At 40.3% G+C, this 27,517-nt stretch overlaps 1 protein-coding gene across 4 annotated transcripts in view; it reads left to right on the top strand.

Annotated features, from left to right (window-relative positions):
* The window catches only part of trim3b (tripartite motif containing 3b), a 37,143-nt gene extending 9,911 nt beyond the window's left edge, over nucleotides 1-27,232 (top strand). For 2 of the 4 annotated variants that reach the window (XM_020650117.2, XM_020650115.3), the window contains 16 exons: nucleotides 13,952-14,127; nucleotides 16,864-16,993; nucleotides 17,718-17,828; nucleotides 17,984-18,135; nucleotides 18,376-18,556; nucleotides 18,788-18,889; nucleotides 19,052-19,150; nucleotides 19,571-19,723; nucleotides 19,963-20,341; nucleotides 21,046-21,149; nucleotides 21,248-21,415; nucleotides 21,506-21,674; nucleotides 22,646-22,687; nucleotides 23,441-23,511; nucleotides 23,632-23,772; nucleotides 25,007-27,232. In XM_020650117.2, the coding sequence (XP_020505773.2) occupies nucleotides 13,982-14,127; nucleotides 16,864-16,993; nucleotides 17,718-17,828; nucleotides 17,984-18,135; nucleotides 18,376-18,556; nucleotides 18,788-18,889; nucleotides 19,052-19,150; nucleotides 19,571-19,723; nucleotides 19,963-20,341; nucleotides 21,046-21,149; nucleotides 21,248-21,415; nucleotides 21,506-21,674; nucleotides 22,646-22,687; nucleotides 23,441-23,511; nucleotides 23,632-23,772; nucleotides 25,007-25,159 (2,301 nt within the window). In that variant the 5' untranslated portion in view covers nucleotides 13,952-13,981 and the 3' untranslated portion in view covers nucleotides 25,160-27,232. Of the gene's footprint in view, nucleotides 1-9,861; nucleotides 10,038-13,951; nucleotides 14,128-16,863; nucleotides 16,994-17,717; nucleotides 17,829-17,983; nucleotides 18,136-18,375; nucleotides 18,557-18,787; nucleotides 18,890-19,051; nucleotides 19,151-19,570; nucleotides 19,724-19,962; nucleotides 20,342-21,045; nucleotides 21,150-21,247; nucleotides 21,416-21,505; nucleotides 21,675-22,645; nucleotides 22,688-23,440; nucleotides 23,512-23,631; nucleotides 23,773-25,006 lie in introns of those variants that run through there. The other 2 variants (XM_020650116.3, XM_020650118.3) reach the window with 2 other exon arrangements.
* The last annotated feature ends 285 nt before the right edge of the window (nucleotides 27,233-27,517 follow it).

The raw sequence follows: 27,517 nt of genomic DNA, 5'->3' as shown, positions 1-27,517 counted from the left end.
TCACTGCGCTGCATTCTCTAAAGCACAAATATTTGTCTGAGTGGTCGTGTGTTTGAACCCATAATGCTGCGTAATAGGTGCTTCCGTAGGAGCTGTGGTGTGTGTGATGAGCTGGATGGCCTTACGTACTTTTGCCTGGCCACTTTTCAAAAAGTATTTTAAAATTGGGATTTGTGTAATAGTCACAGCACTCTGCTGTGAATAATTACGATGAAATGTTGGATCCATTGGAAGCACTAGTTAACATAGTTTATGCACTTGAGTTCATGTAGAGTTTAAGCATTTGATGGGAACCACTTCCTCATCAAATGCACAAAATATGATGTGTAAATTGAAGATCTTAACTGTGCCTGCTGCCCGATAATAATAGATGCTGCACAGCTGTGCCAGAAACGTCACCTGTGAAGTCTTGTTTGATTATAAAAACAGTGTGCATGTTTTTGGTATGCAGGCATGTATACAATACATTGTGTTTGTGTGAGGGATAAATATGTGTCGGCATGTCTGCTCTTTGACTGTGGGCATTCAGGTCTCCAAAGCATATTCCACTACATTGTATGTTGGGGGGGGGGAGCCATGTGGTGAAAGCTCAGAGACACAGCTGAGAAATGCAGTCATGTCATGTTGGATATATTTAGACAGATCCCTCAGGGGGGTTCAGTAATAGCACAAGCCATATTGTGCCATTTCTTGAGCATTCCATACAGTATCTGCAACAACAAAAAGCCTTTGTTACACAGTAAGGTCAATTTCTAAATGTAGATAAAAATGTATTTATCTCATGAGGGGCAAAATGCTTTGTGAACAAATGAAAAAAAAGAAGAGGATTATAAAGGACTTGAATGCAGTTCTCTTTAAATACACTTGATTTCATGTGCTTACTGATAGGCTGAAATCATTCTTTGGTATATGTCATATTTTACTTTGCCAAGAGTGTTTCACAGCAAACTGTCTCTTTTCCATCTAGCTTTGCATTTCTGACCTTTATAGTAATGCACAGATTTGTGTACTGATGCTCCATCACAAACTACAATCCAAAGGTCCAGAGCAGAGGATGTTCTGAATACCAATGGACACCATATACTGTAGCACTGATACTTCCCCGTGTGTACGAGGTGACGCTCTCGCTCAAGTACAACAGAAAGGATTAGTTGCACTCAGTGACCTGTTTGAACAATGCTCCATCGATGTTACTGTGGGCACTGTATTGATAGTAATCCTTGAAGCAGTCATGCGTTGCTTCAGTGCTTCTTCAAGGATGCATTCTGCCCTTGTTTAAGTGCTGCATGTATGTAAAGCAGTAGCCAAAATGTTTCTGTTAGCATGAAAAAATGAACCATGAATCTGAATTCTTCAGATTAAACACACCAGCCACTCCGGTTGTACAATCTCCCTGTATCTCTTGCCTCCTGTGAGCCCCCTCACAGTAGGCAAGAATAAAGTTTAGTGTGGTTTTGTGCTGGGAAAATACATTTATGGGTGTTTGTTAAATGTATTTTAAAGCCAAAATTAGCAGTCAGCATATTTGTTTGTAATAATTTTATTGGTGCGTTAAATACGAAAGCAAAGCATTAGTCACAGGGCATTTAATGTCAGAGAAAACATGGTATTGAGTCATTAAGTGTGGATTAAGGATGATGTGTTAGAGCACTTTGTGTCCGGATGCTCCTCTGGGATCAGATTAAAAACACTTGTAATCAGCTTTAAACAAACTTCAGTAAACAAAGATATAAAATAAACCCGGTCACCATGCAGTTTAGGAAGTATCTGTGTTTGGGAAATTTCCTGATTTAATATCCTCCGTTATCCTATTGACATGCTTCTGTGCTAATGCTGTGTGCTGCTATAGAGTTGTGCACACCTGTGTGTGTGTGTCTCTGTGTGATAGCGTGCTGGAGTGTGAGCCGTGTGGTAATATGTTGATTCAGGCGGTTCCTGTGACACATTCCTGCCCAGCTTGGCTCAGATCAGACAGGCTGATAATTTTAGCATGCGCTTATGTCAGTGAGGCCCGCTGTGTGTGGACAGCACAGGGAAGGTACCACTTCTCGAACATTTCTGTACTACATCATCTTTGCCAAAGCACTATACAGGGTAAACATGTGAGTCAGGCCTTGCTTGTTTTTTCTGCAGCAGCTTTGAAAGATGGCATCACAAATGCATGGTCATCACATGCTTCTTTTTTTTTTTCCCTAAAGACGGTGTTTTTTTCCTGCAAAAAATAAAAAGTTTCTGCAAAACAGTGCTTTTATTTTTCCCAGCAGGAATGTGCTAAAGGTCACACTTCTAGTTCATCTGATCCATGTGCAGAGGTTTGCAAATGTGCAATCATAAATCCGCTGAGCAAACGGCACGACGGAACAAATGATGGAAACTCTAATCCCCTTAAGTAAATGAATCACCAGCCTGTAAGCAACACAGGTCATGATACGCATTTATGATTCAATGTCAGGGTTTGTATTCAAGTCTGTGGAAGATGAGAAGATCATGTTGCATGAAGAGAAAACATCTCTTACATCCTACACTGTTTGATTTTGTGTGTTTCTGTGATGTGAAGGGCATGTGAGCAAAGCACCCGTGGCTAAGTGGTATTCTGCTGCTGTTGTGCTTATTCTCTGGATATATGACTCTTACATAAACCACGTTTTGACCTTCTTTTTTTTTTTTATCTACAAGCACTCAGATGACGACAAACATTTCAACTTTCTACGTACCTGCATGAATAAACACTCACACACATACATGGAGGGTCTACTTAGCTATACCTGAAACATTGTTGTGGGCTCATCTGACACACCATGTGTCGTGGAGCTGTTTATGTTAATATATGTTTAGCTCCAGGCGTCTATTCCCTCAGTTATTTAAAGAAACAAATTATTTCAGGATCAGCTCGTTTACCCCATGGCACAAGCTCCTCTTTCACTGAAATATTCCCTCTGTTGCATGGGAGAGAGAGTGAAGGATCTGTGCATCATGTAATATTCTCTTTGAATGTATTTGACTTCGACATATTTAAGCTTTAAAACAAGGATGCATGTTTAAAGGGTTATAACTGTCCACACAAATTCTTCTGATGTTCTGACGATGCAGGAATAATGGATGTCAATGTCGGTTTAGCATTCATGATTCAGATGAGGGCAGAAAGAAAAAGGTGGCATTTTTATCCCCCCAGAAATTTGTTGTGGTATCAAGAGGCCGTGTCAGGACTGAGAGTGTGCACACTGGCTCTGCAGAGATGTGAAGGAGTCTGTATCTCTCTATCTGAGCTGCTCATGGTGTCTGTTTTCTCAGGGCTCAGTGGAGTCGAGCTGCTGTTCTGAAGTCTGCCTTGATGTTATTAATGTCAAGAATATATCTTGCTCAAGTCCGTTTGTAACAGATGAGTACAGTATATGCAGGGAGATAAAATGGTTGGATGACAGCACACGGTCACAGAGATATATTTTGTTTGTGGCTCATTTCATGCATGTATAGTGTTGAAACATTGTTCATATGAATACTACCAAGCAAGTACAAGTAAATGCAGTATTCGTTCTTAGATTCAGATGTCTGCAGGGTCCACAGTGATGAGCTAATGAGCCTGTTTGTGGTTATTTAAGATCGATAACTGTGATTAGACGGTTAAAACACTTTGTTTCAGCACCACCAACAAGGTTTGCCAACAACAAACTGATTGATTTGCTCTGCTCACTTGTTAGGACAAAACAGATTCCTTGGTCATATCATGACTTTGTAAAAGTAAATGAACAGCAAGATATAACTATGTGACCAAGCTTTACACAGCCATGTCTCACAGTGTATGCATCAAGGCCCGACCGATATGGGATTCTTGGGGCCAATAACGAAACCGATATTGAGGATAGAAAAAATCGGATACCAGAAAGAGATAGATAGATAGATATAAACTCATAAATAAATTAATTTCGTTGATCCCTCGAATGCAGTTATCAAACACTTGTTGAGCAGATATTCAGTATAGACAAGATGGTCACTCAACCTGGAAAGTAACTGTGCATGTATGTGCATCACCACTTGACACTCCTGGAGCGTGATAATGCTTGTTGAAATTAATCACAGTCTGCTGATGACATCCATACAGTGAACTGCCAGTGCAATTAAACAATACTCACATGAAATGCCATTTGACTGGTGAATATATTTAGTAATATCGGCGAATATCTGCGATACAGATAGTCACTGGAAATGCTAATAAAGGCCGATATTAGGGGGCTGTCTTATTAATCGTCAGGCTCTGTATCTCATATATTGAACAGACGTATCTTATTCCTGTCAGAGAGAAAGAAGGCAAAATAGTGATCAGATTTGGATCATTTGAAATTCTGTTATAAGACTGACCAAGGCTATCACTGTGCTCTATAATGTTATTCTTCTTCTGTCTGTCCTCTTCTTATTTCTTCTTTTTGCGCATCGTGCCTTGTACATACATGTATAACATTTGCTAAAGTTGAATTCTCCTCCTTCCTAATTTAAGTGGCTAACTTAGGACTCACTGCAAAACTCTGCATGAAAAAAAGTTAAATTCAGACTCTTCTGGCCTGTGGGCAGTAAAAAGAGTCGTCTGATTTCACAGGAAATTGGACGTGATGACAGGCATAAAAAGCAACTATATTGAAACTGCCAATCTCACAGAGGGGCTGAATTGCTTATCTTGGCTTCTTTATTAAAATCGGGACTACTTCATCACCAGAAGAAAATCTATAGTTGAAAGTTGAAAGCTATGATAGGCAATTAACAGTGGTTATATTTCAGTCAGACACCTCATGTTTGTATTTGTTTAGAATATTGCAGCAGAACATAGTTTGTGTTTGACCTCTATAGGATCTGACCCCATCTCTTTTCACAGTTTTCATTTACATGCAGAAATTTAAGGAGAGTTGGGATGAAATCTTAAACCTGCAGCTGGAGCCTACAGGTGGATGCTGGGGTGGTGGTGGGTCAGAGCAACAATACAGTATACTGGTGCCGGTCAGAGCTGGCAATGAAAGGGCAGAGGGAGTGACCAGAAATCTTGCAGCCTAAATAGGCCGCTAATTAGAAGGAGGTGTTGTCAGGTGATTGTGGATACTGACGCATGTTAAATGTGAAATCATTGCAGCTCGAGTTGACTGCCTGAACTAGCTCGCACGTGTCACTTCATTTATTAATATACTCTATAAATGACAACAGTTATGAATAAATCGAAAGCTCTGACAAAAAGACTTTAATGCTGCTTCAGGCCAGCAGTAATTCCTTGGAATCCTTTCATTGACATTGACTGAAATGATTGGATGGCTCACCTGCCTGTCTATCAATGAACCCGCCTACCCGTACTCCCTTTTGCCTATTAGCTTAAACTAGATAGATAATGGCACAGTGCAGAGAAAGGTAGTTAGATGTTTAAAGGTGCACTATGGAGTTTTGGTAGATACATTTAAATGTTGGTGAAATGTACAGATTATAGGGTATATGTTCATAACTCATACACACAAACTGTCCTCAGAAGAAAATGTGGTCCCTGGAACACAGTTTGAAGACAAAATGCTACGAGAGAAGTGGTGGTCTCCTGGAGTATTTTGTTCAGAAAATATAGCACTTATATATTCACTTCTCCAACTTTCAAATCACCGCCAAATCTACATAGTGCACCTTTAAAGTAAACAACATTAAGTAAGGTAGTGCATGTTCATGTGTTTGAGGGATTGACTTTGGAATTTTTACAGGGATGAGGTTTGGAAAAAAGCAGTTTATGTTCGGTGTGATTGTCTCGGCTGTGTTTTTTTTTTTCTGCTTATAAACACTGCAAGTGTGCATGGGTATCACCATAACCATGTAAACAAGAGAAACATACAGGGGTTAAGATTACAGCACTTTTGGAAGTGATGGAATTCAAACTTGAACGGACTAAAGAATATGAGAAATAATTACTCTGCTCTTTCCCACGAATGTAAAGAAAACATCTTTGCATAAATATCTTTTACACACCTGCGTTCCCTGAGGCCAGCTGTGGTGTAGACAGCTGTGTGACAGAGCATGCAAAAGGAAGCGTCTGTATATCCATTTCCACCCGTCAATCAATCGCTGATTTGCATGTACAGTAAGCTGCGTGATTACGGCCTCTATCTTTTATACATACCCTCTAATGATGCATTTATGACACATTAGCATATGCCATTAAATCACTTTTCAAACACAATACTTATTAGCAATTACGTCAAAGTTATGTAGGTCACTGTACCTGTTTTCCCTCCGTAATTGTACACAAAAACTCGCATGCAGGCAGCTGTTAAAAGGCACAGGCTAACCCTGAGGACATGATGGCATTCTTTGGTATGTTAATGCTGCATTAAACTTACATAGATAAGTGTAAAAACACATTTTGAAAAGTCTTTATTATGTGTGTTTCATGTGTTAGAGAGTCATGAAGAATTGTTCAGCATGTAGATCCTTGTCATGTGTTTCTGACTCATTACTATGCTGGTCATCCGAGGATCCCTGTGTGTGTGTGTGTGCAGCACGGAGCACGTGCCTGCCAGTGGTGTGAAGGGGATGAGAAGTGATAGCTCTATATATAGAAGTATATGTATGTGCAGGCTTAAGAGTGGCCTGTGCAGGAGAATGGAGGCTTGCTGAGCATATCTAACAAGGGTTATACATGCTGCTCTGTGCACGCTATCTATTATCTTTGTGTGTGTGTTGTCTTTGTACTTATATCTTTGTGAGGACTTTTTCCATGATTGAACCCTCAGTGTGAGCAGTTTGTGTTTGTATTTGATTGGTGTAACCTGAGAAGTTATGGGGGAGATGGCGTATGTGTGTGTGTGTGTGTGTGAGAGTGTGTGTGTGTGTGTGTGTGTGTGTGTGTGTGTGTGTGTGTGTGTGTGTGTGTGTGTGTGTGTGTGAGTGAGGGTGTCATGCCTGGAGCTGTCAGACCCCAACAACATCATGGTAGACCTGAGATATGAGGATCGTGCTCAGTTACACGACAACCTTCTCCTTGTTCATCTTATGTGTATGCGTGTTTTGTGTGTGTGTGTTTCTTGTTCCAAAGTCTTTTCCCCTATTTTCTTTCTCCCTCTCTCTATATTTGCCTTTTCAATCACCTAAAGGAAGACAAAAAGAAACAAAAGGATCCAGACCCAAAAAATTAGCAAGACATCAGGTGTGCACCGCTGAGTGTAGTCACATTTTTAGCTGCAAGCAAGCACAGCAGCACCCTTAACCCTCGTTACTCACTGTCCCAAAACCTTTCTTGTCACATTATTTGTCATGTGACATCCACGAGGTACAGAGTAAAAAATGTAATACCAGCCTGAGGTGCATGTGGATTTTGTGCAGAACATCACTATCATAACTGTAATCTTTCTGCCTCTTACTGGCCCTGAGGCAGAACGGTTTATTTCTGTAGATATTGCACAAGATGCAGACGTAACGACTGTTCTTGTTTCTACTGTTGTTCTCATGCTTAAGCCTTTGGTAATTTGGCATGAATTGAAGTGTGAATACAATGTGTGTATGATGATATAATATAAAGGAGTGTGTCATTATCCTTCCAAAGATCTGTGTGAAAACAAACTATTTGAATTTTTCATAGATAAACGAGGGGCGGATGCACGCTTTTGTAACTGAGGTGGTCTACGTTCTGACTTATGCAGGGTTGGCCTCAAGTTTTTTGAACACATATGTAAAGTTCAAAGACACAATTTAAAGTGTAAAGAAAAGGAAATGGGTCACATTGAACACAAAGAAATCTACTAGCAGCCTCTTCAAACACAACCTGAATCCCGCCTCTGACCATGCAGGCAAATAAGTCCAGAAAATGTCAACACACACACACATCATTTATTCAGGTGTTGAGTCACGCAGACTCACAATGCTATGGCTCCCAAATATCTACTTATTTCTTTGCTATGCATAAAAGAACACAACTTTTCAAGCCCGACTGTGCGCTTCATCAGCTGCTGTATAAAAAAACAGGTTCAGGTGTTTTTTATCTAAAAAGAATCATGGCGTCCCAACTGTGGGTGTGGACATCAGAGTGGAGCAAATTAGTAATTATGCATGGAAAAAAAAACCTTGCCTTGCTCCAGGAACCTGGAATTAATCAGAATGTAAATATTAGAAAAAATTCAAACACGTGTTTTTTATATAGCGCCTGATGAAGAGCTTTGTCGTGCTTGAAATGTCGTGTTCTTCAGTGCATAACTAATAAGTAGTAATGGTAATAATAATAAAAGTATATCTTTGGGAGCCATAGTGTTGTAAGTCTTTGTGCATCATATCCTGCAGGTAAATAGCCAGTCATTGTTTAGGATTTTTGGGTGGCTGATCATATTTCTAAGGTGGCCCTTGCCCCCACCCGGCAACCCCTAGATCTGCCCGTGATATAAACCACATATATCTGGAAGTTTGTGTTATTTATTTTTTCCAAAGAAAAAAGGGTCTTTTGTGGAGGAAAACAGCCTTTTCCAAAAGCAAGGGTATGAACCTTTTGATATCTAGAATGCAATGTAATACTTAATAATATAGTAATACCCATTAAATTCACTGTATTGATTTCAGGAGACTCATCACGGATGCCACTGGTGGTTCATCTTCCTCTTGTTTAATAACTGCAGGAGTCGTATATTCTGATAAAACTGTTGTTTCAGCAGAAAGCGCAGCAGCAAACCAATAATGCAGTGGGTTGCTCTCTGCAGGGAAGACAGTCGGGTACTAAAGGCTTCCCACGCTGTAGAATTCGTAATTGTACATCAGTCATGTCATAAAACATGCTCTGTAATTACTTACCGTGTAGCATGAAAACAAGACGTCCCGTTAGAGTGTTTTATCGAAATGCACAGCGATTGTGGAGAGTTTAACAAGCTTGATCTTTTTTTGGTTATCGAGTATAAAATGAGTCACAAATCAAATACTGATATGTTATTCTGTGCCTGATGGTTTTTCATCCTCTTATCTTTTACTTCCTGATAAGGCCACAACAGCAAGTCTGTCCTGTGAGTTTAGGATGATGGGATTTGGGGAAGGTGTGTGTGGGCGTGAGGGAAACGGAGCCGGAAAGAGAGGCTCAATTTGCACAGATTAACTGTAGATTGATGTTTTGGTCAGAGAATCGTCATCCCTGCTCCAGATGCAACTCTGCAGTTTAAGGGATTGCATCTAAAATAATCCAAATCATAAAAAGTCATGTCCGACTTTAAAATTCAAAACGATATCCCCTTAAAGGGTCTTACTTCACCATTACATATATTTGTGATTTGATACTGTTACTCTCGATCCAGAAGTAAGAGCCCCGTTTTAAGTTCTTTTTAAAAGGTGACATCATGAATTATGTAACTGCATGGTTTTGTTTGGCTTCACTGCGTGTGTGTGTGTGTGTGTGTGTGTGTGTGTGTGTGTGTGTGTGTGTGTGTGTGTGTGTGTGTGTGTGTGTGTTTCAGTATGTGTGCACTTGGCAGGCTAAATTATGACATAACTCATCACAACTGTAACTGGAGGCCGGATGATCCAAATGTTTAGCTGTTCGCCCCCCATCAGCTGACGGTTACAAGAAGCTACACGTTACAGATTTGGATTCATCCAAAATTTCTCAGCAGATTGACGCATTTAAGTACAACATATTCCTTGGTTAAAGTTATTTCTTCTTTGGACTATATTTCTTCTTCTTTGATTCAATCTCTACACCAACTCTCTCTGTCCAGCACAAATTTTTGCCCTATGATGCAATCCCTGCTAGTTTAACTTTCCCAGCCAATCAGAGTGCGGCAGTAGGAGGGTCATGCTTGTAAACAACACTGACAGAAGGCGGGACTTTACATTTTTTCCAGTCCCTCCCTCTGTTGACATCCCTTTCTCAGTGTGGGTGTTGCATGGGAAAGGGGAAAAGCAAGAGAAGGAAAAGGGAAGAGGAAGAGGGCAGCAGGGGCGAAAGAGGGGGGATTGAAGTGGGCGTGTGTGAGTCAGGGCGTGTGCTGCTTTTTAAAAGTTACACAGAAGCTGCCATGGAGCCTACTAGACTGATCTCCTCCTCATTTCTGACAGTAGGTAGTCTTTCTGTTGACTGTGTCTGTGTGTTTGTCCTCATATACATGTTTGTGTACATTCATGAGTGTGGAGTATGAGCTCAGCTGTTACCAGAGAGGAGTTTGTGTGTTTGTCCAAGCTGTCAGCAACACAACAATTGGTGCAGTACAGGTGCATGAGAGCTCACACTCTTGACTACATTCCTAATTTAACTGTCTCAATGTTTCACTTCCTGCCCTTGTGTTGAACTTGGAAGAAGACATTTAATTTCCTGTCTTGCCTGCACACATTTCCCCTGCTGTATTTCCATGTGCGTGTCAAAAGAGACACACACAAGCAGCATGTGAAGCATGAAGCAGAGGTTTCAGTGCTGAACAAGACAAAGAAAACTGTTACTTTTGTATTCAGTAAAGCCAGCTCTGAATAGACTCATTGTGCCTTAACTCCACGCCTGTGAGCTTTTTGTCACACACAAATACACTGCACTCATGACTTAAGCAAACTCACAAACAATTAGATACACATTCAGCAGCTTAAATCCTGATATTTTGCTGACTTATCCAGGCTAAGGTCAACAGCACCATTACAGCTTTTATTACTGCGCGTATAAGGGCCAGAGGAATTATAGCGCATTTCATTTTGATGGTATTAGCCAGCAGCTCTCTGCAGGATGTGTCCCCTCATACTTCATTTTGTGAAACTTCCTTCAGTCCTGCCCAGGCTTGGCTTTATCCTGTCCTGCTGCTTTTAACTGCAGAGCCTGAAATCTGTATCTGCACGTCTTCACTCACTTTTCAAAAACTTTTTTTATACACTTAATTTTAGCCTGTCAGTTAACTGGTCATGGTTACTTTAAAGCATCAAACTAAACGTCATGGCCTACTTTAAGAGTTTAAGTGGGCATGGATGAAGCTGGAGCTAGGTCAGAACACAGTCTGTTGAATACCTATACACATGCAGCACTCTCGTATACAGCCACTCATGTGCATGCATGCATGCACGATTGTACTGTGTTGTCACACCATGTGTGCATTTTGCAGTATGTCTCCATACTTCATAGTAAAACTTGAGTATGTAAGAGCTTTCACGCATTTGCAAGTTCAAAATGTTGTTAATTATTCTTGAATTTTTTACATCTTTGAATACATTTACATACTGAAAAAGAAATCAGAGTTTCTCAACTCTGTGACTACTGATTTGATTTCATTGCTTTGAGCTGTAATATACTAGCTGATAAATGAATGTGTGTGAGAGTCAGTGTTTGTGTGCGTGTGTTTATTTTAGATGTACTGCTCTGTTATTCTATATTATCTGTGGTGAAGACAATTCAGGGTGGTTTTTAATACTGGTTGGATTTTTAATTGTGACCTATTTAGGAACTGTGGATATAAATAGCGGTATAAGACAAGTCCTCTACAATAGGTCAAGTGCTAGATGAAATGTTAAATATTCATCATGGTCCCTTTTATAATATAATATAACAACATGATTTCCATTCTAATGTTTTGACAAAGCCACAGCCACATCACTCCCCAGTTAGTCCTAAGACCTCTGCTCTTATTTTAGTTCCACTGTCACTGCTTCCCTAACTAATACATGTGTCTAAATATAGACAGACGTCATTGAAGAAGATATTTGTATCAGTGTGTACTAGTACAGAATGATAATGATGAAGAAGTGTGAGAACTGTGCTGAAGTAAACAAGTACATCCTTGGGCTGATCCCTCTTTTGGTTCTACTTTCTATCCTGCTTCTTTTCATCTGAATCCGCCAGAGACAACAGGATACTCTTGAAGCGCCGGTTTCACACGCAGGATTATTAGAGAACAATGAATATTTGGATGTAGACAAATGTAGGCTACTTACATTAGCTTGTTTGTAAAGAGAGTGTGAATGAGGCATGTCCTTCTCATGGTAGACAGCTTAAGAAGTGACCTGTACCCTCCCAGTCTGGACACTCTGTCATTTGATCCTCAGTGTGTGTTTGAGCGTGTGTGTGTGTGACTGTTTGTGTGTGTGTGTGTGTGTGTGTGTGCAGTGGTCAAACAGCACACAATAGGGCCTGAGCAGAGATGGGACGCAGGGGATTGAGTGCTTTATTAGATGTAGCAGTGACAGATGTGCAGACAGGAGGAAGGGGGGAGGGGGGTTATGTGGGGTTGATGGTTATCAGCTTGTGTGTGTGTGTGTGTGTGTGTGTTCTTGTGCATGTGTGTGTAGCCTTCCCAGTGAGTCTGTCATGTTCATAAGTATACAGTGCATGTTGAGGCCGGACATGTTTGTCACTCCTCGCTCATCCCTGCATGTGTGTCTGTGTCTGACACATGAATTAAACATGTGTTGACCTACTGAGAGCATGAGGCTAGAGCCGGTTATCAACACAGAGATAAAAACAGCATACACAGGGTTTATCAAAGGCGCCAAGATTAAGCCATAGGTCAAGTCAGGCCAAACCCTTATCCAACAATCATATGTAATCACGACTTTTAGTCTCTTTTATGACAAAAAAAAAAAAAAGTGTTTGCTAATGACTTGTATTCTTGTTGGGCTTTCATTACTTAACACCTGATCTTTCCTCTTCATTGACACTAATGAGAACACAGAACTAACACGTTTAACATACCAGTGTTATCGCCGTGCTATGTGAACAGTGGCTTGCACTGATGAACGTGAAAATGGGGCCATTTAACAAAACAGCTCTGTTGTGTGTTGCTAGGCAGAATTGATCCATACCTCTCAGCTGTATTTCTGTAAAGCATGAGATCATGTCAAGCAGATAGCTCCTTTGCTCATGGCCTCATCACCTGGTTATGCTGCTATTTCAAGATGTTTCTCCATTGATTCTTACCAATGTGTTCAAGCTTCAGTTTGATCAGTGCCAGCATGAGATTTGTTGTAATATTTCATTTATGAACACAATTTGATACACTGACAGAAGTGTGTTTGAATGAATCTTGATCTGTTACAAAATGAAAGCAACATGACACCACTTACAGCCACCAAGTTAAAGTTCAAGGTTGATTTTACTTTCACTTTAAATACTATTAACTTAATAGAACTGCTGTATTTTTAATTTTCTATAATATTTGTGAAATGTATAGAAATGTAAAATGTTCTAGTCTTTCAACTCCCAACCATGTTATTTAATTGATATGTCATTTTTTGATTTCCCCTTAAGAGTGTGTACTAGTGTTGTAGCACTCGAAATCGGTCTTGGTCCTAAAAGAACAAATAACGTCAATTTGTTTGATTATCATTCCCGGTGTTACGGCCTAAGTGAGTGACAAGCCTGCTGCAAACAAGTTGATGACTTTTCATTGATATTTACGGTCTTGGTCTTGTCTCGGTCTTGATCCCTAAATGTCTTGGTCTGGTCTCGGGTATGTTTTGGTCTTGGTCAGTGTGGTCTTGACTACAACACTAGTGTGTGAGTTAAATTCTTCAGGAAAGTGTTTCTTTATTTTGTTTTATTGTTCTGTGGCTTGGAAAGGTTGTTTCAATGCAGTATTTATTTGTAATACAGCACTCCTTTTTAACCACAGTCTGCACTTGTTGTGTCACAAAACCTCTTTTTACTTTTATTTTGCTGCTTTGCGTCGGCTTAGAAGCTAATCAAAAATCCAAGCACATGGCCTTGCTGGTTTGTCTATATATGCTGTTGTCTGCACACCGGGGGCTGCTGCATGCTCCTATTTCACACAGTTCTCTTTCAGGCGGATTGGCTGGTATTAGTCCAGATATAACACCATAACAATGGGAATTTCTTTTAAATTAATCAAGGAATTAAACAGCTTAGTTCACTTCGGTTCCTGGCACCTCTTGCGCGGGGGTTTTGCTGCACATTAGAAGCCCTGAGAGGAAACTTACCGGAAAAGCTTTCCCAGCTAAAATATAAGCAAATATTTATGCATGTATCTTTGTCTCTCTGCAGGATAACGGCTGCCGTCGTGCGTGGCTATAGATGTCCTCTGTCATGGCGAAGCGAGAGGCTGGGAGCACCAGCCCTGTGGTGCGTCAGATAGACAAACAGTTTCTGGTCTGCAGCATCTGTCTGGATCACTACCGCAACCCCAAGGTTCTTCCCTGTCTGCACACCTTCTGTGAAAGGTAAATAACATTTGTGCTGTGCAATGACAACTGCCAGAAGTCCTGATTAACTACACTTCTTTTAAACCAGGCCTTTTCAAGAAGCATCCCACAAAAGGCTGCCTTCACATTAGGCTGGTGTGTCAACTGTATGATAAATATTACTAAGGTCATGTACATTTAACTGAGCAACTATGAAATATCTGAACTATATACTGTAGGCAGAACCAACACAGGGCGTACTGTAGCTCCTATTCATGTTATGATTGGCACTCTAAACATGAAAAATGCAACAAAGAGGAAGGAAATACTTGTAATACTGCCCATTTGAAGTTGAATATCCTTGCTAAAGCCCTCATAGACCTTCTACTAAATGTAGCTTTTTCTAGTCATCCATAGAAGGTGGAAAAACACAATTTTTCAAGATATTTACATGGCAGTACTTATCCTCTGGTCCTATTACAGAAGCATTCCTGTCTTGTTTTTAAGTTCCCTATAGAGAAGCCTCATCTATTGTAAATCCCTACCCACAATTAAACTCAGAGCACTTCTCATACCGTGTCTGCTGGGAGTGCATTCCTCGGCTTTCAGGACTGTTAAAGATTCTGAGAAAAAGGCTCATTGTTGGGGAACACATCTACAATGTTTCAATTTACCGTTCCTCAGAAAGATGACACCCCCTCAGGCCGTACTTACAGCGGCCTCTCATGCAGAGGAGGCCTGTGAGACGCCTGTGTTGTTGGTCTGAGTGGGAGGATGGAAATAGAAAAGGGAGGTAGCTACTCTGTACCAGAGAATGACTGACTTCATGCTTCAAATTGGTTTACTTCTCAAATCATAATCACACCAATATTTATTCAATAGTTTTGAATAGCCACACAGGGTGGAGGGTAAATCCTTTTTCCAAGCGGTGTGAGGGGCATTTGCTCACCGGAGGACAATATAATCCCCGGTTTAACTGGAGGGCATGTGATCTGGAGCCCTGCTGAGGTGAACAGATTTTTGTCTGGAGCTGAACATGATGTTGCCGGACAGATGTTGCTAAACCAAACGGGTTGATGCAGTTCGAGGGGGGGGGGGGGGGTAGGGCTGAACTAGGGACCCCATGCTGAGCCTATAGTCTGTTTGGTATGGTCTTGTATCGCTTTTAGTTCTTGTCTCTTTGTGCGATTATCTATCTTTGGGCATGCACTTTTTTAAAACCCCAACTGTGTGTTCACAGGTCAGAGAGCAGGATCATGAGTAAGCCCTTTGCTGTATAAATAACCCCAAAATAAGTGACTTACACCAAAGGAAGGTGGCTGTGTGTACTCATTGGAGTGGATTGGATTTCACTCGAAAAGATGAGTGTGGCAGTTTTCACTCCATGGCCATTTTCCTCTGACATTACACTAACAGTTAGAAGCGTAAATACTTTGGTTCTCTGGTTTACACTCTGTTATTGAGAAAAATGCTTTTTACACACATAGGCCTGAAATACACACATATAGGCTAGTGAACAAACATGGCCTGTGGAAATGCATTAGTGGAGAGATGTCGGAGTGGGGCTTCTACACAGTGCTATGTAGGGAGCATGCCAGAGCTGTTGGGGGGTTTGGTGCCTTGCTCAAGGGCACCGCGGCAGTGACCTGGTACCTCTCCAGCTACCAGAGCAACTTCCATATTTTGGGCAAAATGTTGCCAGTCTGTAAGTTAACCATCCGGAGTCTGACAGATGCTATCGCTAAGTTAAAGGGTCTTAATGCTGATTTCTGAGCTAACAAATCAATATGGAGATATGAGGCAATTAATAAACAACAACTTGCTAATCAATCAACATTTTGAATCTATTTGACTATTTTTAAACATATTTTTAATTAATTCAAGTTAGAATTTTATGCTTGTGCTAATGCTTAAAAAGACGAGGATTGATCAGTATTTTATTTTTCACTTTTTTTTCTCATATCTTTTTTCAGTAGTTGTTCCCCAACTTGTTGTGTGTCATTGATCCAGCTTCAGAGCATTACAGAGCTTTTGAAAAGCACTAAGTCGAAATGATATATATTTTTTTACAGCCCTCTGTTGTTGTGGAGAGTTTTGGTTTCCACTGGTCTGTGTGGTGTCGTAAATTTAACAGAATGCTGTAAACAGTCTGCTACCAGACTTCCTTGTGTACAACAACTGAGACTAATTTTCAACACTGCCCTCAGGATTATTTTAACATTAACAACCACTTTAGAGCCAACAGAAGCTAAAGAAAACATCTGTACATCACTCAGCCGGGCTGTCGGCCAGGAGTGCGGTGCAATCTGCATAATTCAGCTGAAATGCTGACTCTGGGTTTGGTTAGGCTTCAATTCCTTTCACTGTTAAACACATTACCTCCAAAGGAAAAGAGGTAAAACATCCTCAGCCTATCTGCTGAAAAAGTTTGTCTCTTTGAGTCTCTTTTAGGCTAATTGGTTTCCTGAGATTCACTTATTTAAAGAGGAAGTGTGCGTGATTTCTCCAGAGGCTGTTGTTTTGTCGTATCGACTCTGGTTCACACATTTGCTCTATTCATTGTGACACGAGTACGATTGAGGCAGAGTCACTCAATTATAGTGATAAAGTGACAGCTTTCTCGCTCCCTCCCCTCTGCTGTTTTCCTTTCCTTCTGTTTTCTCCTGTATCATTAAATCTAATATGACTGATATTATTATGCAGAATAATGCTTAGAATTGTAGATATTAAACTCTCATTTTGGCTTTCTCTATTTTTTCACTCTCTTTCCTCCAGTTGCCTCCAGAACTACATTCCCCCAGAGTCTCTGACGCTCTCGTGCCCGGTGTGTCGACAGACGTCCATCCTGCCAGAGAAAGGCGTTTGTGCTCTTCAGAACAACTTCTTCATCACTAATCTCATGGAGGTTTGATTGACTTAATCTCTTTTTTTTAACTTCATTTCTGACACAAATGTGTTGTCTAGAAAGATTTTTTAAGGTGCATCATGGCCAATCGTGTGGTTTAAAACAAAGCAACGATGAATCAAAAGGATTACAGACAAGTAATGTGATGTGAGGTCTGTTTCTGTGCTGTGCTGTGCTTTTCTTAGAGCCACTTTGGGTGTTTAACAAAGGGAGGACATATTTGTAGCCTGACATCATTCTGGACTAGCCTTTTTTTCTTTAAGGGGCTCCTTTTAGGGTTAGTTTCAAAGTTAAGTCCATAAGGTCTTAACACTGACGTTTCCAGAGGTCTTGTAGGGCTGAGGATAAGAGTTAACATCTGAAATTGAGGGAAAGAATGCATTCAACTAAAGGTGATCAAAGAAGAAGAAATAAAAAAACGTGTGTTTGTGTCCAGAAGAGAAGTCTGCCACAGACATGATGACTCCAAAAAATAGGCTATATACTGTTCCTCCAACGTCCCCAGTTAGGTTGATTTCATTCTTGACGGAGATCTCTGTTCCTTGTCATTCCCCTACCCTATCAGGATCTTCATTTTCTGTCACCTCTCAATTGTCCATGGTACAGGAAATGCAAATTTGCTCCGTAAATATGTGATAAGACGGTTACATCTTGATGCCAAACAGTACACAACAACACTACACTTTTATTGAAGTCTTTTTCAATTGAAACTGTGTTCTGTCAGGTTCTTCAACGAGACCCAGAGTGCTCACGGCCTGAGGCCTGCAGTGTCCTTGAGTCAGTCAGCGCTGCAGTCGCAGGGAAGCCCCTCTGTTGCCCAAACCACGAGGGAAAGGTGGGTGATACCTCATCCCTGTCATCACCTCACCAGAGTTTCCTAATCTCTTCTGTTCTGATTAATTATTAACGATGAACTAAATCAAACTTTCCTGCAAAGCCCAGGAAGAGTGAAGGTCCCTTTTCCCTGACTCAGTTTGTCTCCCCCTGCAGGTGATGGAGTTCTACTGCGAGTCGTGTGAGACGGCCATGTGTTTGGACTGCACAGAGGCCGAGCACCGGGAGCATGTGACCGTTCCCCTGCGGGACGTTGTAGAACAGCACAAGGCTGCTCTGAAGACGCAGCTGGATGCCATTCACAGCAGGTGGGGGCTTCATACCTTAATAAAGGTTTCAGAATATTGACATCATATCACGGGTTTTGGAAGCTTAAGTGTCAAGACTTTTCACCTGAACAGCAGATTGATAACGTTTTTATGGCTCGCCTCCAGAGTATCACATTTTATTCAGGGATTAGTATGGTTTTAATATTAGGATTTTTTTTCCCTTCATTATGAACTCCTCAAAAAGTCTTATAAGCAAATTTCACATTGTGTCCCCTTCAGGCTCCCTCAGATTACAGCAGCCATTGAGCTGGTGAGTGACATCTCTCGCCAGCTGAATGACAGGAAGGTCGAGGCGGTGGCAGAGATCACATGTACATTTGAGGAGCTGGAGCGGGCGCTGAATCAGCGCAAGACAGCCCTTATCACAGACCTGGAGAACATCTGCAGCGCTAAGCAGAAGGTTAGCACTGCTACACATGTTCACTACACATCATTTGACTTATACTGTGCAGTATTTGCATGCACAGAGGCGCACTTATATCTTTGCACCCTCATTGTCTAATGTAGTTTGGAAGTTCTGCCACTTTCCTGTCGAAACTATTCAGCCTGCTTTCTTAATGATTTTGACTCTTCTACCTTTCCTCTCCTCCCTCTCTTACTCTTCTTGTGTCTTCCTCTTACCCGAGTGCAGGTCCTTCAGGCCCAGCTCTCATCTCTCCTGCAGGGGAAGGATCACATCCAGAGCAGCTGCAGCTTCACAGAGCAGGCTCTCAGCCATGGCAGCGCTACAGAGGTGAGCTGGCAGGTTTTTTTTACTGGAACAAACCAGCTAACAAGCAGGTTACTGTACATCACATTATGGAAATGAGCAAGTAAATGTGTTTGCAACTATCTTTTTAAAGAGGCACTATTGGAAGTAAAGGGTTTAAGACTATATGTGTTTCTGCAAGTACAGGTGTTGCTGGTTCAGAAGCAGATGAGTGAGCGGGTAACAGCGCTGGCCAGACATGACTTCCCAGAGAGACCGCATCAAAATGCACATCTGGACTGTCAGGTATCCATTGTTGTTTATTTTGAGTCCCACTGTTTATAATGTCATGGAGGAATTATACAATTTAAATGAAAAATTATACATCTCTGATCAATAATTTATTTCAATATTAATATCAACTTTTCAAATGTTGTGGGAGTTTTCATTGTAAGCCAAGCCAGCTAACAGATTAGTCTTTGATCAGACTTAAGAATCACCTTGATGTATGATTGTTGTGTGACTCTCCTCACAACCAAACCTTTTTTTCAAGGCAGCATGCACGTCTTGCCTTTCTTGAGCTTGAGGGATTACACTGTAGTTGTTCCGTGGAGTTGCAACGTTCAGTTAACAAGAACCACCCGTGGAAATGGAAAAACTCAAGAGAGCAGAGCAGGATTCTGCTGTGTAAAATGTGTTTATGCTATCGGTGGTTTACTTCTCCAGGTGGAGACTGAAGGTTTGCGACGCTCCATCCAGAATCTTGGCGTTCTCCTCACCACAGCCGCTGTGGCTCACACCTCTGTGGCCACAGGAGAGGGCCTCCGACATGCAGCAACTGGACAGCACCACACCGTTACTGTGACAACAAAAGACAAAGTAGAGTCTTAGTTTTCACTTCACATTTGCCATATGTTCACTTTTAATTGTTTTCACTCACATTAGTTGCCCTGTTTTGTTTTTTTATTCAAATTCACTATCAATGCTGTTTTCCCTTGTTATTCTCCTTTTATGGTCACATGTTGATTTTTATTATGATCCATCTCATGTCTGCATAATGCTTGATCTACAATCGCTTTTGTGTTTTCTCAAGATGAATCATTGACCTCTTTCTGCAGGATGGCGATCTGGTACGGACAGGAAATGCGGTTTTAAAAGCAGAGATAACGTCTGCCGACGGGGGCCGCGCTGCAGAGACAGAGATAGTGGACAATAAGAACGGGACGTATGAAGTGGGCTACACATTACGTTCTGAGGGGGAGTACTCCTTCTCTCTGTTGCTTTACGGCCAGCCGATAAGAGGCAGCCCTTTCCGTCTGCGGGCGGTCAAACCCTCAGATGTGCCACAATCTCCAGATGACGTGAAGAGGAGGGTGAAGTCTCCCAGCGGGACTGGGGGCCACATACGGCAGAAAGCAGTGCGACGGCCTTCCAGCATGTACAGCACCACCAAGAAGAAGGAGAACCCGATAGAGGACGAGCTCATCTACAGAATGGGTAAGACTGATCCGGAACATAAGTACAAAAACCCTTAGTGGAAATGTAGACCTACACTTCTGTAAAATGTCCTTTTTGGGGACAGTCCTATGTCTCTTGGCGTGTTATTTTTACATTAACTGCAAACCTGAAATAAAAACAATGACTTCAAACTTATTTATACATATATACACATTAACAAGTGTTAAAGTGTTACATCAGCAGCCCCTCTGGGCAGCTGCTGTCTCCTCTTCAGGCCAGTATAAACAGTGACAGAGTGAACGGTTTGTGACATCCAGAAAGTACACTGCATCCACAAACATTCACATGTTGTCAGAGGACAGTTGAAATAAAATAAGGATTTCATCTGGTGGTTTCTACTTATTTAAACCACCTTACAATCTGTATGCTGGAGAACCCCTGTCATTTCAAAATAATGTCATTCCATTACAGTACAACATTCTCCGTGTGAAGGATATCCTAGCATAAGCAGGTCCTTCAAGTCTTTGCAAGTTCAGTTTGAGAAGTGCACTGGCATGAGCTCAGAACTGCATTCACCCTGGAGGTAGACTCCTCTTTTTGATTTGCATTGAAAAATGATCACTATAAGCAACATACAGCACAGCCCCCCCTGCTATAAGCCATTTACAAGCTATGAGAGACAGGTGAAAATGTCAAATGACACATTTACTGAGTGTTTAAATTCTTCTTCTTTTTTATTACAGGTACCCGTGGCAGAGAAAAGGGGGAGTTCACAAACCTGCAAGGAATCTCTGCCACGAGTAATGGCCGAGTGGTGGTTGCAGACAGCAACAACCAGTGCATTCAGGTGAGACACACAAAAGAGGGAAATGCAGAGGAAGATAAATATGTCAATTCAGTACTGGGATCAAGACTCAAATTCTGCTCTAATGGAACCACTTACAGGTTTTTACCAACGATGGCCAGTTCAAGATGCGTTTTGGGGTCAGAGGACGTTCTCCTGGGCAGCTGCAGAGACCGACCGGCGTCACTGTGGACATGAATGGTGACATTGTGGTTGCCGACTACGACAATCGATGGGTCAGCATTTTCTCCTCTGATGGCAAGTTTAAGGTAAGGACTCTCGACTAGTTGTTAAACATTGTTTTTACACACTAAGAAGTTGCTCCCCTGTTCAACCCTCTCCGTCTTCCTCCCTCATAGAATAAGATCGGTGCAGGCCGGCTCATGGGTCCTAAGGGCGTGGCTGTAGATAAGAATGGACACATTATCACTGTGGACAACAAAGCCTGCTGTGTCTTCATCTTTCAATCAAATGGAAAACTGGTGACCAAGTTTGGAGGCAGGGGGACGTCTGACAGACAGTTTGCAGGTGAGGAGCCGGCCTCACGTGTTTTTTTTTACATTCACAGGAAATGTTGGTGGAGTAATGTTACAGTAATGTCAGATTTAAAAGTTAGCATGGGGCAGCCAACAGGAGGAAGAATTGTTACTGTTGTGCAGGTAAAGACCGTTAATAAACTCAATGAGAGGAATAAAAAGGACGAATCCCAATCAACACGTGGTGTTGGATAACATGGATGAATTGTAGAACTTATTTAGAGTGACGTATGTTGTTGAAAAGTCAAAGAAAAAACAAAATACAACCCCAGATTTAAGCAAAATGATATAAATCAGAACTACTTCAAAAAGAGAAAAATAACAAGGTAACACAACAACAACAATACAGACACAAAAACAACGTCACAGGAATGAATATGACCAGAAATTGACACAAACTAAAAACGAGAGACACTTAGAGTTGCACCTGTCATATCATTATGAGACACTATCCCTACACAGTGATACTGAAGTCCTCGTATGATGTTCAACTTTTTTCAACTTTATTGTCCCAGAGGGGAAATTTGTTTGGATGGTTGGGGGCCTTCTTCAATATCAGTGCTGGGGGCCCTTACTCTAAAATATTTGCCTTTATCCTGCAGATAAAGTACATGTAAGGGTCTTCAATATTCGTTTGTAAGTCGCAGCCTGATGCAGAAAATGGTTTGACTTTTGTCCTTTTTACTCATTTTTTTTTTTGACAGTTGCAGAAACAAAAACAATACTTAATGCTTGTGCTCTCAGTCTTTTGCTTTATTTCCCCTTTAATGCATTACATCACATGTTCTGTTCAGTTAAAAAGTGTTTATACCCGCAGGCCATGCAGTGGCCCCCTTGCTCCCCCCTGCGCACTGTGCACTGCGCCTGCGCTGACTACCCAGCTCTTTTTATTCCTTACTTATCCTTTATCTCTGACCTTCAATTTTTCTTTCTTTCTGTTCTTCCTCTTGTTTTTCGATCCAGAAAAACTTGGCCCAAACTATAATAAATCTGGCTCAGTTTTCAGTAAGTACTACGTGTGGCCTTGCTGGAACCTTTAATCCCACAGTGCAGTGCCCCCCCCTCCTCCCTGTCTAACCCGACTCCCTGATTATGTGTCTGAACCTCCTGAGAACTCCAATTGTGTATGAATCGTTGGATCACGCTGTGCAAAGTAATCATCACAGATACAAATGTACAGTGTGCACACTACAATAATCCCTTTCCTTTTAATATAATGAACGTTTAGTCACTTGCATTGTGTAATTTGTCTTTATGTGAAAAGATCAGTGTGAATGGTTTGACTGCATCGATTTAAGTGCAATGAAACTAACTGTTGATCACTTTTTTACAAGACAATCAGAGTTAGAATCAGAGATCATTCAGGGTTAATCAAGCCAACAAGCCTTCAATTCACTTTACTACATAACCAAGATATTTGGGTATTCTTAACCATTGGTATAGCCAGTTATATCAGACTGAACTAAACATTCTTTTGGGGAAGAAATAACAGATACAGTAGGTTGACTTGTTGCTATGTTAGCATTTGGAAAATCACGCATCGTGAGCATCGACTAATAATGCATGAAAGAAATGCCTTCAAATTACTCCCCACCAATCAACGCAGCCGATCACCTGATTCATCTGTTCAAACACAACTAGTTGAAATTAGTCGAAAATGCCTACTAACAACAAAGAGAACGGAGCACGTGTCAGGGATACGTTTCTGTTCCACTCAGAGCAGATTGCACCTTAACCTGCCTCTCTCTCCTCACATAGGTCCACACTTTGTTACAGTGAACAACAAGAATGAAATTATTGTGACGGACTTCCACAATCACTCTGTAAAGGTAAGACATGCTTTGTGTTATGACATCATAGGTATTCTCTTATTTGGAGACAGTTTCTATAATATAGCTGAGTTTACATGGACATTTAGACGACATGTTTGTTCTGACATCCTGTCACAGGTGTACAGCGCAGACGGAGAGTTCTTGTTCAAGTTTGGCTCCCACGGTGAAGGCAATGGCCAGTTCAATGCTCCCACTGGTGTGGCTGTGGATGCTAATGGAAATATCATTGTAGCTGACTGGGGTAACAGCAGAATACAGGTGAGACAAAGCTATGAGGAGAAATAAATCTTTACTTTATAGACTGAATATAAAGTGTCTGTAAGACATTGCAGACAGTGAGGTCATGTTTTATAAAAGTAGAGACACTTTTTAATTAAGTCTTGAAGTGGAGGAGAATAACAGAACAATACGATCTTCTTTCATAATATTTAGCCTTGAAAAGAGAAAATCCTGCACCGCTGCTCTTGTTTAGTGTCACCATTTGATATAAAATACAGTGATTCTGAGCAAGAACACTCTTTTCCATCCACCGACCTTATTGATTCTTAGCACAGAGCTAAAGCATTGTCCAAACATGATCCAGTTTAAAAAAATGTACAAAGCAATGATTTTCAAAAGGTACAGGGACGAGGGAGAGCTTTAAGAAGGAAGAAAATAATAATACTACTAATAATAATAATAATAAAATAAATATAATAATAATTGGGTTTACAAGTTTTGTATACACAGGTGTATGTTAATGTGTATTATATATATGTAAATTGTACATATAGTAGCCTATATCAAATTGTATATATATATATAGATTGCATCAATGTATAATTGTAAACATACTATACCAAACTGTATAGATATACAGATTGTATAAATATATAAATATAGTACATCAAATTGTACAAATAGATATGTATATATAGATATATGGATTGTATAAATATATAAATTATAAAAAATCATAGTATATCAAGTTGTATATATGTATGGAAAATCATTGGATTGTAAATATATAGTATCATAAATATAGTATAGCAAATTGTGTATAGATAGATTGTATATATAGAGAGATTATAAGGAACACAGGAATTTAATTTAATAAATATTAAGTATTGAGCTGTGGAAAAGGGGTAGGATTAAATAAGTTTTATACTTCTTCCTACTCCTTTTTAGGCATATCAATTGAATATATGTAATTTTCTTTTTCTTTTTTTGTGAAATAATTTGAACATTGTTTTTTGTTTATTGTATTTTCATGCTTTTCATTTTGTTTTGTATTTTTGATATGTTTGATTTTATTTGATATGTCTGAAATAAATTTAATCAATCAATCAATCAATCAATCAATAGTTTGATGTGCGAACACTTCCTTTAAAACATTTATAATATTCAGCACAGCAGCATGGTGAACTGCCCATTGAAGCCACAGTGACTAGAAACTTGCAGCTTTTGAATACCTTGGAGTTTGTAAAGACTCTTACCTTTGTTTGTCTTTCAGGTGTTTGACAGCACAGGCTCCTTCTTATCTTACATCAACACCTCAGCAGACCCTCTGTACGGTCCCCAGGGCCTGGCCCTCACCTCAGACGGACACGTGGCTGTTGCTGACTCCGGCAACCATTGCTTTAAGGTTTACAGATATCTCCAGTAGGCTGAGCAAAGACATTCTCTGACACACAACTCCTGCTTTTACTGGTTAAAATCACAGATTGCTTGTGGACATAGAGCTGAGACATACACCTGCATCATTTACGGTGACCCCAGGTTTCTTTTGCCCAAAACATTAATACGAGAAAAAGTGTTTTTTATTTTTTACATAAACCGCCAAATTCAATAGTAATTCACTCTTTCTTCTAAAGACGGAATGAGCACGTTATTTATTCATTCCTTTCTGTGAAGACAAATGTCAAGAAACTGTTCTGGTAAAACAAGGCCTAACAAAGGAAGATTTCAATACAATTCCTGTAATTACATATTATATATTTACTCATGGTCTGTCTATTTTAAAATGTAGAACCTTGAGTATATATTTCAAAATCATATTTAAATAATGAACTGGTAATAAACCTCCTGTCCTGGGTGTTTTAGGATGAGTTGGACCTCACCGTAAATAGCCTGCAATCTGAAGTTGGCGATTTTTTCAGAGCAATGCAGATGAGCAGCTTAACCATCAACCAGCAACACAAAGAGACACACAAGAGAAAAAAAAAGTCTACTTCTTGTTTCCTGGTGCAAACACCATGCTTTGTGATTGAACAATGCTCAGGCCTTTCCTTGAACAGGTTTGCATGTCTGTGCTCTTGAAAACACTAGACCCTGTCGTCACTGCCTTTTTGTCCTGATCAGTAAAACACCACATGCAAACAGGAATGTGTAGATTCATGAAATGATTTCTTCTTCTTCTCATTCTGCACCTTTATCACTCTGACAAAATACCTGCACGTGGATATAGATTGATTTTGTCCCGTCATTCGAGTTCATTTGACTTGAATGCAACTTTTTCTTTTCTTTGGGCATTTTTAGTTCCCAAAGACAAGCGACAAAAAAAGCACAACAGTAAATGGATCAGCAGTGCTTTTGAGCACATCGTAACCAGCTCTTTTAGCTCGACTTTTCTCTTCTATTAAACCAAACAAGCCCCCACTAGTACCTGCACTTTTGTGAATCATATCTACAACCTATTGTACTTGTAAATATACATATTAAGGTGTATATATGGATTTGGTGTCCTTGTTATTTCACTAAATAACCTACTTACTTAAGATTTCAACACTGGAATATTTAGTATCCCATCACAAGGTCATGCCAAGTAGTAGCCAGTGACAAATGACATCAATGGAACAAAGTTGTATGCGCTTTATTTGCTGTGTTTTTATTTTTTCAAAGGACTTAATTTATTTTTTATTTTATTTTCTACTTAATTTGTTCTACAAAATTATTTTTCTAATTGGTGCATTTTTGCCAAACATTCTTGTACATAGGCCTTGTGACTTGTAGCACTGAAAGCTGTTCTCTCTTGCGCCTCCTCCCCAAAATCTCACATCCAGTTCAAAAGGTCTTTTTTTTCCTTCTGCCAAAAATAACCCCCCCCCTCTATTGTCGTAAGTTGTTGTTGAACAATGCAAAAAGAAAATAATCACGCACTTATTCTAAGAGTTCTATCGTTTGCAAGAGTAATATATGCCTCTGTGTATAGTTATCATTGAACATAATCAGAAAGCGTACTGTATATTACAATCATATTCTTGTTGTAGCTGACAAGCACCTTTATCATGAGGTCTTTTGTATTCATTTTTCTTGGTAGTTCAGTGTTTCAAAGGTTTTCAGTGTGGAGCGACACAACACCAGCTAACATGCAGTAACACAGACAGTTTGTCACCTGTGTTTTTATGAATAAACTGTCCCTTCTTGATTATAGATCTATATTTAATTCCTGTTTCCCCACATCTCTATTTCCTGTTTATTGGAAAGTCTTTGTAATGACAGATTAAGTTTGACGTTTCCTTCTGCGTTGCTGTTTCTTTTTAATCCCCATCTCACCTGTACGCCCCCTCCTCATGTCTGTGAAATAAACGAAGCACATTTAAATTGAACACTACATGAATCATCATGTGTAGCCTGCTCTGTACTACAAGAGGCCAGTCCACAAAACATAAAGTAAGTACTGCATTTATGTAACCATGGCAAAGGTATGCTTGTAAATATTAAAGAATGACACTATGAAGTGCTGTGCTAAGAGCCTGTTTTGTATTTAAACGACTTGTAATTCATTCATTCCTGGAAAGGTTAGGGGGATACATTACTGACAGTTTGTTAAATGCTCTACACTGCCCCCTTGTGGCTGCCTGGATAAAAGTTGAATTACAGGTAGCTGAAAACATGGTTGTTACGTGCCATAGAAGAGGGATAAAGTAGGTCATGTGAATTCTCATTTTGTAATACAGTGGAATTTGTAAAAGAGTTTAACAGACGTAAATAGTGAGTGTAAGTCTTAATCCAAAGGTTATTG

This window comes from Labrus bergylta, chromosome 14, assembly GCF_963930695.1.
Source record: "Labrus bergylta chromosome 14, fLabBer1.1, whole genome shotgun sequence".
Classification (NCBI taxonomy): domain Eukaryota; kingdom Metazoa; phylum Chordata; class Actinopteri; order Labriformes; family Labridae; genus Labrus; species Labrus bergylta.
This window is presented reverse-complemented; position numbering and strand designations above follow the sequence as displayed.